This window comes from Rhinopithecus roxellana, chromosome 5, assembly GCF_007565055.1.
Source record: "Rhinopithecus roxellana isolate Shanxi Qingling chromosome 5, ASM756505v1, whole genome shotgun sequence".
NCBI lineage: Eukaryota > Metazoa > Chordata > Mammalia > Primates > Cercopithecidae > Rhinopithecus > Rhinopithecus roxellana.
In genome coordinates, this window is record NC_044553.1 from 155,007,384 (window position 1) to 155,025,391 (window position 18,008).

The 18,008-nt window shown below is 43.9% G+C and overlaps 1 protein-coding gene across 5 annotated transcripts in view; it reads left to right on the forward strand.

The window, feature by feature from the left end:
* AK7 (adenylate kinase 7) overlaps positions 1-18,008 on the forward strand; it is a 100,992-nt gene that overhangs the window by 75,302 nt on the left and 7,682 nt on the right. For 2 of the 5 annotated variants that reach the window (XM_010353682.2, XM_030930942.1), the window contains 3 exons: positions 9,370-9,498; positions 10,574-10,642; positions 16,286-16,483. In XM_010353682.2, the coding sequence (XP_010351984.1) occupies positions 9,370-9,498; positions 10,574-10,642; positions 16,286-16,483 (396 nt within the window). The remainder of the gene's footprint in view (positions 1-9,369; positions 9,499-10,573; positions 10,643-16,285; positions 16,484-18,008) is intronic. The other 3 variants (XM_030930940.1, XM_030930941.1, XM_030930943.1) reach the window with 2 other exon arrangements.

Below are 18,008 nucleotides of genomic sequence, written 5' to 3' on the forward strand. Positions count from 1 at the left end.
ACCAACTTGATGTCTCTACTGTACATGGGTCATTGTAAAAGCTTGGCTTGCAGCTATCTAAGTTTTTTTGAAACAAAACGCATATTACTGTAATCAAGGCAAAGTTTCTTAAAACAGTTAACGTTGGCCGGGCATAGTGGCTCACGCCTATAATCCCAGTACTTTGGGAGGCCAAGGAAGGTGGATCACAAGGTCAGGAGTTCGAGACCAGCCTGGCCAACATGGTGAAACCCGTCTCTACTAAAGATACAAAAAATTAGCTGGGTGTGGTGGTGGACACTTGTAATCCCAGCTACTCGGAAGGCTGAGGCAAGTTGAACCTTAGAGGCAGAGGTTGCAGTGAGCTGAGATTGTGCCACTGCAATCCAGCCTGAGCGACAGGGTGAGACTTGGCCTTAAAAAACAAACAAACAAACAAAAAATAGTTAACTTTGGCAGTGGAAGTCTAATCAGAACCATGGGTCATGAATTAACATTGCGTTCTTTTCTGCTGTTGAGACTCACTGTTTCACATATCATCTTCCACAAGACTTTATTAAACAAGAAGATGAAGAATGCACTTGGAAGTCACAGAGCATGGCTTGACCACTTGCTTAGTTCCTGACTTCAGACCAGTCACTGCCTCTCTCTGAACCTGTTTCATCCTGTGTTAAAGAAAATAATAGTAATAAGAGAGAGGAGCCGAGCGCGGTGGCTCACGCCTGTAATCCCAGCACTTTGGGAGGCCGAGGCAGGCGGATCACGAGGTCAGGAGATCGAGACCATCCTGGCTAACACAGTGGAACCCTGTCTCTTGCTAAAAATACAAAAAAATTAGCGGGTGTGGTGGTGGGTGCCTGTAGTCCCGGGTACTCAGGAGGCAGGTAGGAGAATGGTGTGAACCTGGGAGGTGGAGCTTGCAGTGAGCCGAGATCACACCACTGCACTCCAGCCTGGGCGACAAAGCGAGACTCTGTCTCAAACAAAAAAAGAAAAAAAAAAGAGGAGAGGAGAAGACAGAATAAATCCACCAGCTTGGAGGATTAACTGAGGATAACATAATGATAACTAAGGGAACATGAATGAAATTGCACTGTAAACTCTCAAAACTTACACAGAGTACAGTATCTCCAATAACAGGGAAGGGTGGGAATCACCACTGAATGGTCTGTGTCCATGGAAGCCTGGACGTGGCTGCATTACAGTCACTGAGAATTCGATCCTGGCACAATGTTACCAGAAAGGGGGTCTCATCCTAGATCCCAGGAGCAGGTTCTTGTATCTCACGCCGGAAAAAATTGAGTGAGCCACAGAGTATAGTGAAGTGAAGATAGTTTATTAGAGACTACCCTATTACAGAGTAGGGTGTCCTCAGAAAACAAGAGAAGGAACACCCCATAGTGAGAAGAGATAGTTTATTGAAAGCTACTCTGTCACAGAGTAGGGCGTCTTCAGAAAGCATGAGGGGGAAGGCCAAACTATAAACAGCGCTTGATTGTACAGGTTGTTAAGAACAGTGTACTTGGCCAGGTGCAGTGGCTCACACCAGCACTTTGGGAGGCCAAGGTGGGAGGATCCCTTGAGGCAAGAAATTCCAGACCAGCCTGGGCAACATAGCAGGAACCCACCTCTACAAAAAATACAAAAAAATAGCCAAGTGTGGTGGTGCGTGCCTATAGTTCCAGCTACTTGGGCGCGGACACAGGACGATGGCTTGAGCCCTTGAGCCCGGGAGGTCGAGGCTGTAGTGTGGCCAAGATTGCACCACTACACTCCAGCCTGGGTAACAGAGCAAGACCCTGTCTCCAAAAAAAAAAAAAAAAAAAAGAGAGAGAATGAGAGAATACTGTACTTTTTTATAAAGGCTTATGATCAACTTGTGACAGGCTATTAGTATTGTTTCTTATGTTACTTAAGAACATACGTATGCTATGTTACTATTGATTTCAGCAAGAATTTACAAGTGTATTATTTAAAGCAAAACCTATTCTTAAACTAAGAATGCTTTTTGTTCTCGAAATATCAAGACATTTCCTTAAGTTCTGGGTCTTTAGTTAGTTAGCATCATTAACTCGGTCCCTCAACCATAAACATCTTGTGACCCAAAGTGCCCAACCCCCTGGGAATGTTACCCAGCAGGTTTGGCTTTATCTGGCCTTTATTCAAGATGGAGTCACTCTGGTTAGGACAAAGGATATTCATGACCAAGTCTCCAGACCCATTAAGGATGTATCTAGTTTGACAAGCCACTTAGTAAGGATCCAACTGTACCCTAGAAATATTTTGTCAGTTTTATTTTACCTTAATATACATTTGTACAGGCAATAATTAAACAACTATTACACAACAATTCAGTGAGTTTACTTACTTTCAAGAATAATGCATGTAGTTACAAATGAGAGGCAGAAACACTGTATTAAAGACCTAAAAATAAGGCCGGGCATGGTGGCTCATGCCTGTAATCCCAGCACTTTGGGAGGCAGAGGCGGGCGGATCACAATGTCAGGAGATTGAGACTATCCTGGCTAAAACGGCGAAACCCCGTCTCTACTAAAAAATACAAAAAAATTAGCCAGGCATGGTGGTGGGCGCCTGTAGTCCCAGCTATTCAGGAGGCTGAGGCAGGAGAATGGCGAGAACCTGGGAGGTGGAGCTTGCAGTGAGCCGAGATCGCGCCAGTGCACTCCAGCCTGGGCAACAGAGCGATGACTCGGTCAAAAAAAAAAAGACTAAAAATACAAACATCATATAAATCAATGTCCACATTAATTCTGGAATTCCATACAAATAAGGTAAAAATTACATTACTTTGTCAAAGTAAAGGAAAATCATGTTTTTGTTTTTATCAATACACTAAAAGTAGATTAATGCCAAAAAGCTTTTATGAAACTTGTCAGAGTTCAGATTATTTTATGTAAAAGGATTAAAATAAAAGGATTAAACTGGTGAATGGTTTACCCAAGTACTCAAGTAGGTGAGTAAAAGAAACCAAAGAGGCCGGGCACAGTGGCTCATGACTGTAATCCCAGCACTTTGGGAGGCCAAGGCAGGTGGATCACAAGGTGAGGAGTTAAGAGACCAGCCTGGCCAAAATGGTGAAACCCTGTCTCTACTAAAAATACAAAAATTAGCCAGGTGCGGTGGCAGGTGCCTGTAATCCCAACTACTCAGGAGGCTGAGGCAGGAGAACTGGTTGAATCCGGGAGGCAGAGGTTGCAGTAAGCAGAGATCACGCCACTGCACTCTAGCCTGGACGACAGAGTAAGACTCCATCTCAAAAAAAAAAAAAAAAAATATATATATATATATATATATACACACACACACACATATACACACACACACATATACACACACACACAACATAGGAAGGAATGATACTTGGAGGAATTTTTTTTTTGGCGGGGGAGGTTAGGTTTTGCTCTGTCACCCAGGCTGGAGTGCAGTGGTGCAATCATAGCTCACTGCAGACCCTATTTCCTGGACTCAAACAATCCGCCCACCTCAGCCTCCCAAGTAGCCACCATGCCTGGCTAATGTTTTCTATTTTTATTTTTATTATTTACTTTATTTTATTTTATTTGAGACGGAGTCTTCTCTCTGTCACCCAGGCTGGAGTGCAGTGGCACGATCTTGCCTCACTGAAAGCTCCGCCTCCCAGGTTCACGTCATTCTCCTGCCTCAGCCTCCCGAGTAGCTGGGATTACAGGAGCCCGCCACCACGCCTGGCTAATTTTTTTTGTATTTTTTAGTAGAGACAAGGTTTCACTGTGTTAGCCAGGATAGTCTCGATCTCCTGACCTCGTGATCCACCCGCCTTGGCCTCCCAAAGTGCTGGGATTACAGGCGTAAGACACCACACCTGGCCTTGTTTTTTATTTTTAATAGAGATGAGATCTCCCTATGTTGCCTAGGCTGGTCTCGAACTCCTGAGCTCAAGCCATCTTCCTGCCTCACCCTCCCAAAGTGCTGAGATTACAGGTGTGAGCACCTGGCCCGTTCCTGGAGGGATATTAGCTGCCTACATACTTCATGACTAGCTATTTGGTGAACTGTCGGGATTAACATGAAAAATACACAGCCAGAGAGAGTTGCCTATTTTCCTAATAGAAAACAAACCTCATTTTTCACTAATGTCATGTAGAAACTCCATACCATTAATAAGCCTTTAGATCACCAACTTTGTTTTGGCCTTATTAAAATGCTGGAGAGTATCTCTTGATTTACAGTATTTTTTTTCTAATACTGCCCAAATAAACCTATAATGAACCTAAAGTCACGGGCAGGAATAGACATTCTGCATGCACAATAAAAAATGCAACTGAAAGCAAATAACCAACAACTGAAAATATTACTGAGGAAATCTGTAAGTGTAGATGAATATGTAAAAAAAAAAAAAAAAAAAAAAGGTTCACATGAACACAAGTTTTGACCAGTTAAAAGTTCACTAGAGATTACGTAAGAATTTTGGAAAGTGTATATGTATAATCAAGTAAAATATTTTAAACTAGTCCATCATGCCTCAGTTAGTTTTAAATTGCAAACTCCAATACACAGTTCTTTTAATAAATTAGTGCAATATGAAAGATTTGGGAATATTAATGTGTCCATATTAGATCAAATTGAAGATTCCAAAATTTCTTCCAAGAGCCATCTTTTACTTTTTTTTTTTTTTGGAGATGGAGTCTCACTTTGTCACCCAGGCTGGAGTGCAATGGTACGATCTCGGCTCACTGCAAACCCCACTTCCCAGGTTCAAGCAATTCTCCTGCCTCAGCCTCCCGAGTAGCTGGGACTACAGATGCACATCACCACACCCGGCTAATTTTTTTGTATTTTTAGTAGAAATGGGGTTTCACCGTGTTGACCAGGCTGGTTTTGAACTCCTGAGCTTAGACAGTCTACCCGCCTCAGCCTCCTAAAGTGCTAGGATCACAGGCGTGAGCCACCCTGCTGGCCGAAGGCTTCTTCTTAAGGTATTTCTTTCCTGAGCTGCTTACAGATACATTACCTGATTTAGACAAATTTATCCAAATATCAAACTGCCTGGATGAGATGTAGATTTTTAAACTTTTGTATCTCAGCAAACAATGGAGTTTTACCCATTGCCTGGTGAACTGAGTAAAAAGCCACTCATTTTGTTTCATTTCTAATTATCTTTAAGAATAGCTGTATGGATAATTCTAGTTCTAAGGTACATTTATTTACCAAACTCAAACTGGGACCCAAGTGGAACATTTTTGCTTCTGCTTCTACAAAGAAAAAGGAAAGTCACATATGGTGGCTCACACCGGTAATCCCAGCACTTTGAGAGGCTGAGGCTGAGGCAGGAAAACTGCCTGAGCCCAGGAGTTTGAGAACAGCCTGGGCAGCATAGCAAGACCCTGTCTCTAAAAAAAAAAAAAAAAAAAAAAAATTAGCTGGGCATGATGGTGCACCAGGCACTAGGATTACCTGAGCCCGGGAGGTTGAGGCTGCAGTGAGCCAAGATCCTGACATTGCACTCCAGCCTGAGTGACAGGAGTAAGACCCTGTATCAAAAAAAAAAAAAAAAAAAAAAAAGAAAGAGTGATCTCTCCCATGAGGCATATTTCCTACAAATACATAGCTGTTGGACTCTTTCCTTTCCGAAATCACTGCTTGCTGTTTGGTCATCATCAGTTAAGACAGTACAGTTTCCTGGAGATGAGGGAACAGAAGCCAAGCTGTAATCCCAAATGCATTCCCTCACATTCCCACCGCTGCTCAGGGGAGCAGCTCTCTATTTTTAAACATGTTTTAGTAATTATGAATATGTGTTAATATGAACATTTTGAATATTACTGGTATTTGAAAGATACATTTAAATTTTTTTGTTTTTTTTTTTTTTGAGACGGAGTCTCACTCTGTCGCCCAGGCTGGAGTGCAGTGGCACGATTTCTGTTCACTGCAAGCTCCACCTCCCGGGTTCACGCCATTCTCCTGCCTCAGCCTCCTGAGTAGCTGGGACTACAGGCGTCCGCCACCACGCCTGGCTAGTTTTTGTTGTATTTTTTAGTAGAGATAGGATTTTACCATGTTAGTCAGGATGGTCTTGATCTCCTGACCTCGTGATCCGCTCGCCTCGGCCTCCCAAAGTGCTGGAATTACAGGCGTGAGCCACCGCGCCCGGCCAAATGTTTTTTTAGAAAAAGGATGACGTTTTTAAAAGCTATGTAGGAGGGCTGTGCTCATTCATTTCAAACAGCGCAGTTGCCGGCCATAGAGCTGAACCCTGGCCAAAGGTCATGGGATTATCTCTAAGAGATCACATTTCTCAAGAGAAAGGCACTTGGGCTGGGTCCTTCGTGTACTGGGTCATGCCTCTTAAGCATCCCATAATTACCAAAAAATGCTGCTGAAGGTCCCTTCTTAACTACTGAGCACTTTCGTTCCTGAATCAAGCAGAAATGAATGGCTAAACTCAGGGCCTGAAATAAACTGAGGGAGGCATTGAAGGGAATTGCAGCTAGATTTCTAGATTAAGTGCCTTTAATTTAATAACAAAGCCTTTGAAAAATGAAAATCGCCGGGCGCGGTGGCTCAAGCCTGTAATCCCAGCCCTTTGGGAGGCCGAGACAGGCGAATCACGAGGTCAGGAGATCGAGACCATCCTGGCTAACACGGTGAAACCCCGTCTCTACTAAAAATACAAAAAAATTATCTGGGCGAGGTTGCGGGCGCCTGTAGTCCCAGCTACTCGGGAGGCTGAGGCAGGAGAATGGCGTGAACCCGGGAGGCGGAGCTTGCAGTGAGCCGAGATCCGGCCACTGTACTCCAGCCTGGGGGCAGAGCGAGACTCTGTCTCAAAAAAAAAAAAAAAGAAAAGAAAAATGAAAATAGACTGCTTAGGCCGGGTGTGGTGGCTCATTCCTGTAATCCCAGCACTTTGGGAGGGTGAGGCGGGTGGATCATCTGAGGTCGTCAGGAGTTTGAAACCAGCCTGACCAGCATGGCAAAACCCTGTCTCTACTAAAAAATACAAATAAAATTAGCCAGGTGTGGTAATGCACACCTGTAATCCCAGCTACTCAGGAGGCTGAGGCATGAGAATCTCTTGAACCCAGGAGGCAGAGGTTGCAGTGAGTCAAGATTGCACTTGCACCACTGCAATCCAGCCTGGGAAACGGAGTGAGACTCTGTCTCAAACAAACAAAAAAGAAAATAGACAGCTTAAATAAAATCAGACCTAGAATATTAGTGAATCCCTTGACATGTTTTTATTTGGCTTCATTTTTTTTTTTTTTTTTTGAGACAGAGTCTCGCTCTGTCGCCCAGGCTGGAGTGCAGTGGCCGGATCTCAGCTCACTGCAAGCTCCGCCTTCAGGGTTCACGCCATTCTCCTGCCTCAGCCTCCCAAGTAGCTGGGACTATAGGCGCCCGCCATCTGGCCTGGCTAGTTTTTTGTATTTTTTAGTAGAGACGGGTTTCACAGGATTAGCCAGCATGGTCTCGATCTCCTGACCTCGTGATCTGCCCGTCTTGGCCTCCCAAAGTGCTGGGATTAAAGGCTTGAGCCACCGCGCCCGGCCTGGCTTCATTTCTTGGCACCCCTGTGAACCTTACTGGGAAGTAATGTAGAATCATTCAGAGGAATTTCATTATGTTAAATACTACTTAAGATCTTTTTTTGTCTTAGCCATAATATTTAAATTTCTGAAAGACAGCAGTTATTTTCTGAACTTGTTACTGCCTTATGGGTGGTGTGACACTGAAAGGTAGAAGAAGGGAGAGGTTTTTTTTTGTTTTTTTGTTTTGAGACAGAGTTTCGCTCTTGCTGCCCAGGCTGGAGTGCAATGGTGCGATCTCGGCTCACTGCAACCTCTGTCTCCCGGGTTCAAGCGATTCTCCTGCCTCAGCCTCTCGAGTAGCTGGGATTACAGGCATGTGCTACCATGCCCGGCTAATTTTGTTATTTTTAGTAGAGACGGGGGTTTCTCCATGTTGGTCAGGCTGGTCTCAAACTCCCAACCTCAGGTAATCAGCCAGCCTTGGCCTCCCAAAGTGCTGAGATTATAGGTGTGAGCCACTGCTGGGGGATGTGTTTTAATTAGATCAGTTTATTGTCATTGATAGAGTAATAAAAAGAAGCCTGAACTTATTTATTTTACATTATGTAAAATGAGGGAGGAGGAGGGATGGAGGAGGGGGAGGATGAGAAGGGGGAGGAGAAGGGGGAGAAGGATGAGGAGGGAGAGGAGGAGGAGAACTCACTGATAAGGTAAAAGAGTAGTACAAACTCTGGCAAGAGCTTTGAAGATCAAGTTCTCTAACTGTCAAACTTACATTACTATAGTGTACACATTAAGCAAGGTAAGGATAGGGCTGTGTCTTGAACATTGTAGCTGTTCGATAATTATGATGGAATGGTAGATGAATATTGTGGTGGAGTTGCAGCATGTTGTTATTAAACCACTGTACCGGTTTTAGAACAAACTCCTCCCTCCTCATCCTCCCCAAGCAGTGCCAGGAGCCCAGTGTCAGGGCTTGAGAGGGAACTGTTCAGTGGGGCTGAGGTCAGAAATGCCAAGTGGAAAAGACAGGGAGAAGGGAGCCATGTTCTTTTCTGAAGCGTTACAGAGAAAAGTGCCTTTGAGGGTCGGGTCAAGTTTGATTGTTAGTCAAATCCAGCACCTTCTTTTAGTAAATCGTGTGCTAGCAACATCCATGAATGCTATCTCACAATTCTCACAACAGAAGCATTTATTATTGTATAGTAAGGTTACAGAGGTGTAATATCAAAACAGAAACCCTGCAGGGGGTTGCGGGGAGCTCTCTGCATTGCTCCAGTTGCTGCTCCTCAATCAATTTCACCAAAAATTGGGATTACAGAACATTTTGAAAGTGCAGACATCAGCACTCGCCCATGCTCTTTCTTGAAGACGAGTTCACTGGGTTCTCCTACATTATTGTGCATTAGAATTCACGTCATGTTCAAAATACAAAATCACATATTTTTTACTTTAAGGGCCAAAATGTAATCCCAGCATTTTGGGAGGCCAAGGTGGGAAGACTGCTTGAGGCCAGGAGTGCAAGACTAGCCTGGGCAACATCGCAAGTCCCTTTCTCTACAAAACATTTAAAAATCAGCTGGGTGTGGTGGCAAGCGCCTATAGTCCCAGCTACTTGGTAGGCTGAGGTGGGAGGATTGCAGAGCCTGGGAGGCTGAGGCTGCAGTGAGCTATGACCACACCACTGCATTCCAGCCTGGGCGACAGAGTGAGACCCCGTCTCTTAAAAAAAAAGCAAAGCAAAACAAAATAGGGATTTCCAATAGTACCTTTGACTACACAATTTTTGAGATAACTTTAAAACAACTCTTACATAGAATGTGACCCCACAGTAATATATACATATATGCTTTTTTATCAGGTCAACTAGATGATCAATATATAATTAGATTTATGAAAGAAAAGCTGAAATCAATGCCTTGCAGGAATCAAGGTTACATTTTGGATGGATTCCCAAAGACCTATGATCAAGCAAAAGACCTGTTCAATCGTAAGTTTGAATGTTCTATTTTGAGTATTTATATTCAGGTAAGTTGCAACTTTATTGTTCAGAGAAATAGTCACTCAATTAAACAGAAAACTAGAGAGACTATTTATTTTTGAGCCTTGGCTCACCTTTCATTAGGTAGCTTTTTTTTTCTATTTTTCTCCCCCGATGATGGCTCAAGGTGCATAGCCTTTTACAAATTTTTTAAAATTGTATTGTATTGTATTGTGGCACCAACACTTAACATGAGATCTGCCCTCGGAACAGGTTTTTAAGTGTGCAATACATTATCATTGGCTATAGGCACTGGGTTGTTCAGCAGATCTCTAGAGCTTATGCATCTTTCTGGATTAAAACTTCATGCCTGTTGGTTAGTAACTTTTGTTTTTCCCCTCCCAGCCCCTGGCAACCACCATCCCACCCTTTCATTCTTTGAATTTGACTGCTCAAGTTCCCCATTTAAGTGGAATCATGCAGTATTTGTCTTTCTGCCACTGATTTCACTTAGCATAATGTCCTCAAGGTTCATCCTTGTTGTTGCATAAAGCAGAATTTCCTTTAAAAAAAAAAAAAGCAGACCATTCGTCACCCAGGCTGGAGCACAGTGATATATATGATCACAGTTTACTGCAGCCTTGACCTCCTGGGCTCAAGCGGTTTTCCTGCCTCGGTCTCCCGAGTAGCTGGGACTACAGGCGTGCATGACAACACCTAACTAATTTAAAATGTTTCTGGAGGTTTCACTCTGTTGCCAGGCTGATCTCTGAACTCCTGGCTTCAGGTGATCCTACTGCCTTGGCCTCCCAAATTGTTGGGATTACAGGTGTGAGCCATGGTGCCCCGCCATTTCCTTCTTTTTAAAGGCTGAATAGTATTCTGTTGGATGTCTATACCACATTTTCTTTATCCATGCATCTATCAATGTACATTTAGTTTGTGAGACTATTTCTAAAAATACATGTGCTCTTTATGGCTAGTTTTCATTAGTGCTTGCTACTTAAGATATTTGGATTTTTTTGCTGTGATCCATGGTAATAATATATTAATAAACACAATGAAGAATATTTTGTTTTCTTAGAGGAAGATGAGGAGGAGGAAGATGAAGTCAGAGGCAGAATGTTTCCCTTTGATAAATTAATTATACCTGGTAAGTTTATTTACCCAAGATCACATTTAAAAGAATGTAAAATGAGGGGGGAGGAGGGAAGGAAGAGGGGGAGGAGGAGAAAGGGGAGAAGGATGAGGAGGGAGAGGAGGAGGCGGATTCACTGATAAGGTAAAAGTAATTTTGTAAAAATACAAAAATTAGCTGGGTGTTGCAGTGTGCACCTGTAGTCCCAGCTACTTGGGAGGCTGAGGCAGGAGAATCACTTGAACCCAGGAGATGGAGGTTGCAGTGAGCCGAGATCACGCCACAGTACTCCAGCCTGGGCAACAGAGAGGCACTCCGTCTCAAAAAAAAAAAAGAAGAATGCTGTCTGATACCTGTCTCTTTTTCTTTTTTTTCCCCCAGTAGCTGGGACTACAGGTGCCTGCCACCATGTCCAGCTAATTTTTGTATTTTTAGTAGAGACAGGTTTATCACCATGTTGTCCAGGCTGGTCTCAAACTCCTGGCCTCAGGTGATCCACCCGCCTTGGCCTCCCAAAGTGCTGGGATTACGAGCGTGAGCCACCTTGCCCAGCCTCTTTTTTTTTTTTTTAACTACTCCTTAAGGAGCAGGGCTACACCATAGGCAGTGTGCCTAGAGTAGCCCCGATACCCCTTTTGTGCCAAAACAATCTTTTTGAGTTTAATAAAGTAGGATTTTTTTTTTAGGAAAAAAATTAAAAGATATTCTCAAGCATAAACTTGCAAACTAGAGAATGCACCGAGGGATAAACATGAGGAATATTAAATTGCTGAAATGAATAGAAATCCCTGTGGGAACATTGTCTTCCACTGCTCTCTCCTGTAACAAAGCAAAAGGTAGCAAATCTATTGATAGCTTGACTTCCTGATCACATAGGCTCCTTCCCTGCCCTGGTTTTGGTGCTAACCATGCCATCATCAAGACATTCAGCTTCTGACTTGAGATTGCACAGGTCCAAAGCTTTTCAGTTCACTCTTAACTCCACAACGGTTTTATTCCATCACATATTTACACGGGCTTTCACAAAGTACTCTTAAAGCAAGGCATAAGCAATTTATCGTACACAACAGGATTTACTTAGTACTGAGCAGACATTTCTTGTGACCTTCCTATAAACGTTAACAAGTGTTGTTTTCAGTCAGTTTGCTTGAGGTGTATATTCATAGGGAATCATTTTGGGTCGTAAGATCACTAGAGGAAAAGCTATTTTCAGCAATGGGACAAGGCCGTAACTGAAAAGGGCCGCCTGCTCAGTGGTGTCGAGTCCCCAAGGAAGGCAGCTTGTGGCTGTTACCTTCTCTTGGTCCAGCACAGTTTGCAGAGAAGCTTCTGGAAGCACTGAAACCACCAGATAGCAGTCATCCTTGGGGATGGATATTTATTGTTTGCCTGTAGGCTCTGAAGCCAATGGCAGAGGCATGAAATGCCACAGTGATGGTTTGTCTCAGATTTCCCATTAATTTAGGCAAATGCCTCAGAAAAAGTTAAAAACTAAAGTTGATTGGCCAGACACAGTGCCTGTAATCCCAGCACTTTGGAAGGTCAAGGTAGGAGGATCTCTTGAGCTCAGGAGTCAGAGACCAGCCTGGATGACATAGTGAGACCTCATGTCTACTAAAAAAAAGAAAAAAAAAATCAAAAAAATTAGCCAGGGTGGTGGCATGCACCTGTAGTCCCAGCTACTTGGAAGGCTGAGGTGGGAGAATCACTTGAGCATGGGAAATCAAGGCTGCAGGTGCCCTGATTGCACCACTGCACTCTAGCCTGGGCAACAGAGCAAGAACCTGTCTCAAAAAAATTAATTAAAAAAAAATAAAAAGTAAAGTTTATTTTTGATTATTAGATTTTGGGTAGGTATGTCCAGTGTACGTATGTTTATTACTTCTAGGCAATATTCACTCATTGCAAACTCCGTGCTAAATCATAACACCCTCACTGGGGCAGCTGGATACATTTCAGCTCAACTGGCAATTTGTCGTGTGCAATTTGTCATGTGCCGGGCACTCATTGAAACTTTTCACAATCCTGCAAGGCAGGAATTACACCCATGTTTACCCATTCCAGAAGCTAAAGCCCAGAGATGTATGCAAGTCCACTCACTAGTAAATGGTAGGGGGATTAAATTAAAACTCAGGTCTTCTCACTCCACTGCCTCCAAAACAGAATGAACGAAACCTGCCTGTAAGATAAGGAAATGGAAGCACAGAGGTCAAGTGACCAAGAACTCTTAAACACAGGCCACTGGGCTGTCCTCTTTGTTGGACACAGTGCAAACACGTCTAAGACGTAATCTATCTGGAACGTTAATCTGTTGTTAGCAAACTACCCTCTTTCCAGAAATCGTCTTTATTTTCTATTTCCCTAAAAGAAATACCTGTGGGATTTTAATTGAAGGAGGGAACTGAATGGTAACATGGAAAGGTCAATGCCATTGAAATAATTTCCTGCTTAGGATTCCCTAGAGATGGGGGCACATGGGGAATGCCAGGTTTGGTCAGGCGGCAGAAGCAAGAACAAAGGGAAAGGTCTAGATCAAAGCCGTTGTTGGGGTTTCTTTGGGAAAGCCAAGACAGGCCACAGTGAACCATTCGGGACTGGCTAGTTTGAGTTTAGGGGTGGTCTCTAGTTGCCTGGGGCCTAGTCCTGGGATGATTTAGGGCAAGGGAAATACTGGCTTGCTGTGTGAGATTAGATTAACAGACTGAGTGGCTTGCATAGGAGGGGCATTCCCAAGTAAGTTGTTACTATCTTTAGGTATTGGCTAGGCCTGGGAAGGGCAGCAGTCTCTCCCCAGATCTGTAAGGCCCCCCTCAAGATATCAAAACAGGCCAGGTGTGTGGCTCACGCCTGCAATCCCAGGGAGGCTAAGGCAGGAGGATTGCTTGAGTTCAGGAGTTGGAGATCAGCATGGGCAACATAGCAAGACCCCCATCTCCACACACACACACAAACATTTTTAATTAGCCAGGTGTGGTGGCATGTGCTTGTGGTCCCAGCCTACTCAGGAGGCTGAGGTGGGAGGATCTCTTGAGCCCAGGAGGTCAAGGCTGTGGTAAGCCTTGATCATGCCACTGCACTTCAGTCTGGGTGACAGAGTGAGACCCTATCTCTTAAAAAAAAAAAAAAAAAAAAAAAAAAAAAAAAAAAAAAAAGAAAGAAATCAAAGCATAAGACACAGAAAATAAAAGAAACACATTCCAACCTATGATAATCCAGTTCTAGATGGTATTCTCTCCCAGTGAGAAACCACTGCATTTTACCACTGCTGTTAGCCTATGTCCAGTTTGATTCTTTCAAGACCTCTTAGTTGAAGGAGATAAGTTTAAAGTTGTACCTACCTGACGAATATTTGGAAATTTGTTAAAACATAGATTTTTCGGCCCAGCACGATGGCTCACACCTGTAATCCCAGCAATTTGGGAGGCCGAGGTAGGCAGATCACCTGAGGTCAGGAGATCAAGACCAGTCTGGCCGACATGGTGAAACCCCGTCTCTACTAAAAATATAAAATTAGCCAGGCATGGTGGTGCATGCCTATAATCCCAGCCTATAATCACTCGGGAGGCTGAGGCAGGAGAATCACTTGAACCCGGGAGGCAGAGGTTGCAGTGAGCCGAGACCGCGTCACTGCACTCCAGCGTGGGGTACAAGAGTGAGACTTTGCCTCAAAACAAAACAAAACAAAACAAAAAAAACTCCATAGATTTTTCATGTGATTCCAGATAGCCAAATACAGTGACCTCCTTGTTATCTACAGTCTCACCAAGCAGAAATCTATTACTTGTTATCGACAGTTAGCCAGTGCGAGGACGACAGACGTTTTGAATAACTGTCTGGAGATACTGCAGAATCTTGAAGTTCTCTGTGAGTCACAAAGAGAATGAATGAACATTTTTTTAAAAAATCATCTAGTGAGAAGTATATTTTATCATATTAAAAATCTTTGCAAATTGGAAAGCCAAGGATGTTACTCATTATTTGATTAACTGGAATCTTATACCTCCCAATCAGCCTGGAAGAAAGGTAGAATATATTTTTGAAATTCACAGGTTATTAACATAATTCACACATTTTCTAACAAATGAGTATCATGTTAGGGAAAAAAATAAAAAAGAAAGTTTTCATATAGATGTCTGACATCACAGAGCTTAAATGGATTCAATTTTCAGCAAATCTGTTGACATCATTTTGATTTCAGTACCGTACCAGCATTTGGGGGTTCAGATGTCTACCTTCCTTTTCAAAATTAGCAGCCACTCATGAAAATCATGACAATCAAATGGTAAAAGATGAGCAAAAGATAGAACAACTTACTTGCGAAAATGCCTCTTGTATGCAGAATGGAGGTAGTATCAAACTATTATGAATTTACAGGATCTTATTCCACAGGCTGTCTCAGCCTTTGCTTTCACAGTATCTGCAGCAGATGATGTTCACATATGTCCACCTGCCTCGGGGACACACCTCCTGTGGGCTTTCCCCAGTACGCTTTCCCTTTTCACCCACTCAAGGAAGCTTATTAGAATACAAGTAAATGAGAATGGCATTATGATGTTACAAGCCAATACAATTTTAGAACAAAAATCAAATCATTCCTAAGTTCTGTTGAGCTCTAATAGATAGCAAGGTATTTGTGATGCACCCAGCCACTGATCTGGGCACCAGTGTACACTGGTCTTGTAGTTGAGAACCTCTAAGAATCACAACTCACCTTGGAAAGTTTATTTCACTGATCCACACTTGAATCTCTCATTCACTCAACAATTATCCATTGAATTTGTACTAGAAGCTGAAGGAACAGCTGCTTTCACAGTTTAAAAGAAAATCACAGGTGGGTAAAATGGTCATTATTAACATGATCTGTGTGTTGAATTTGATAAGCACTGACCATATCATGTTGAACGTGTTTCATAGTCAATGGCATTGAGGAAAGAGCTGGATCCATGAAAATTCCAAGGGGAGTTCCCATTTTTATTAATTTGGCAAACTGGCCATCAAAGCATTTTGCTTGTAGCCATAGCTCTCTTTGGAAGCCTGTGATAACTGTGCTGGACAGGAGGCACTGTGAGGCCAGGAGCCGCGGCCTATCCCTGCCAGCGCTCTGGGAGGCCACAGTGGGAGGACTGCTTAAGGCAGGAATTTGAGACCAGCCTGCACATAGTGAGACCTTGTCTCTCTCTAAGATCGATATACATACATATATGCATATATATGTATATATATTTTTAAAAACAGAAAAGAGACAATTTGAAAATTAACTAGGAAGCTGATATCACAGGGTTATCTGAGATTTGCTACTTATGATTTCTGCTGCTTTTATTAGGGAGGAAGGAAGGAAGGAAGGAAGGAAGGACAGAGGGAGGGTGGGGGAAGGGAGGGAGGAAGGAAGGGAGAGAGGGAGGGAGGAAGAAAGGGAAAATAATAGACTGCACAAAATAGCAATTGGGCCTCATAGGGTGGTCTCTGGAAATGGGGTGATTTTCATCTATTTATCCTCCATGAGATGCAGCAAAGCCAATTGGACAGGCTATTTGTGGCAACAGGAGGTCCTGGCGGGTAACCAGACACTTGGGTTACCAGGGGCCCATGCGTTCTCCAGCACCCTGCTAGTTAGCTGCGCTGTACTGTGCCAACTCTGGAGTCTCTCCTTCTCCCCAGAATTCGTTTGTGCACTGGATGCTTCGGATGAGTTTCTGAAGGAGCGTGTGATAAACCTTCCCGAGAGGATCGTGGCCGGGACCCACTATAGCCAAGACCGATTCCTCCGGGCTCTGAGCAACTACCGGGACATCAATATCGAAGATGAGACTGTCCTCAACTATTTTGATGAAATTGAAATTCACCCGATACATATTGGTATTAAATGAATTCAAGGATAATGTGAATGTCCAGGACCCCCAGTAAAGCTTGGTGCAGGTCTAGCTGTAATTGTGGGGCTGGGGGAGGGTGGGGAGTATAACCGTGGATTGGGGCACAGGAAGCCATGGAATACACAGGGCACTCCTCCTGGAGAGTCATTCTACGTGGGGATTTGGTGGTGGGAGGGTGTTATTATTGTATGAGAATTTATGGGTATATTATGAAGTCAAATGACAAATCCTTTGTTTTTGAGACGGAGTCTTGCTCAGTTGCCCAGGCTGGAGTGCAGTGGTGCAATCTTGGCTCACTGCAACCTCTGCTTCCCGGGTTCAAGTGATTCTCCTACCTCAGCCTCCCAAGTAGCTGGGACTACAGGCACGCACCACCATGCCTAATTTTTGTATTTTTAGTAGAGACGGGGTTTCACTATGTTGGCCCGGCTGCTCTCCAACACTTGACCTCATGATCTGCCCACCTCGGCCGCCCAAAGTGCTGGGATTACAGGTGTGAGCCACCATGCCTGGCCAACAAACTCATTTTTTAAAAAAGAAATGTGTGTTTGGTGCTGGCTGCTTGGCCATTCCCCCAGGTTCCTTGGGGGCAGTGTTCTGTCCCTGTTCAATTATTGGGCACTGGTGCTTTTCCAGACCCTTTCCTGGCCTTCTGACTGGCCAGCCCATCCCCGTAGCTACCCAGAAGAGCAAATAGCTCTTCACCGCATTCCTTCTTGTTTCCTGTAAACACAGTGCTGAGCTTAGCACCAGCAAGCACTTGTGATCCCGCATCACATCGGCCTCATCATCACCATTATCATTCCTGGCTCCAGCTCTTAGCTTTCACAGCTGCTGCTACTTCCCTGGGCTTGTTGAACACCTGACCTACCTTTCTGGTTTTCTGGACCTTGACACTTATTCCTTCTTTGGGCTTGGTGAGAAAGAACCAGCTTCTGCCTGGTGGAAGCTTCCTGGCCAGGCCCACCCTTGGGACTCCAGGGGCTGCTCTCTACCCCCAACTGCCCAATGGGACAGCATTTGGGCCCTGGAGTATCGGGAGGCTTAGTGCTAAGGGATAATGTCAGCAGGAGGAAGGAGAGCTAATTCCAGTTGTGGCTGGGCCTCAGTTTTCTCATCTGTGAAATAGGAAAATAATCAGGCTTGCAGGATTGTTATAAACGGTAGAGATGAGAGATACAAAGTGCCTGGCACGTTGAAGGAGTTCAACAAGTGGTCATTTTGTTATTCCTACCAATACTAAGGCATAAAATGACATATTATTATGAAATTAAAAAATGGCTAGGTGTGGTGGCTCATGCCTGTAATCCCTACATGTTGGAAGACCAAGGTGGGTGGATCACCTGAGGTCAGGAGTTCGAGACCAGCATGGCCAACATGGTGAAACCCCATCTCTAAGAAAAATACAAAAATTAGCTGGCCATGCCCAGCTAATTTTTGTATTTTTGGTAGAGACAGGTTTCACCACGTTGGCCAGGCTGGTCTCAAACTCCTGGCCTCAAGCAATCTGC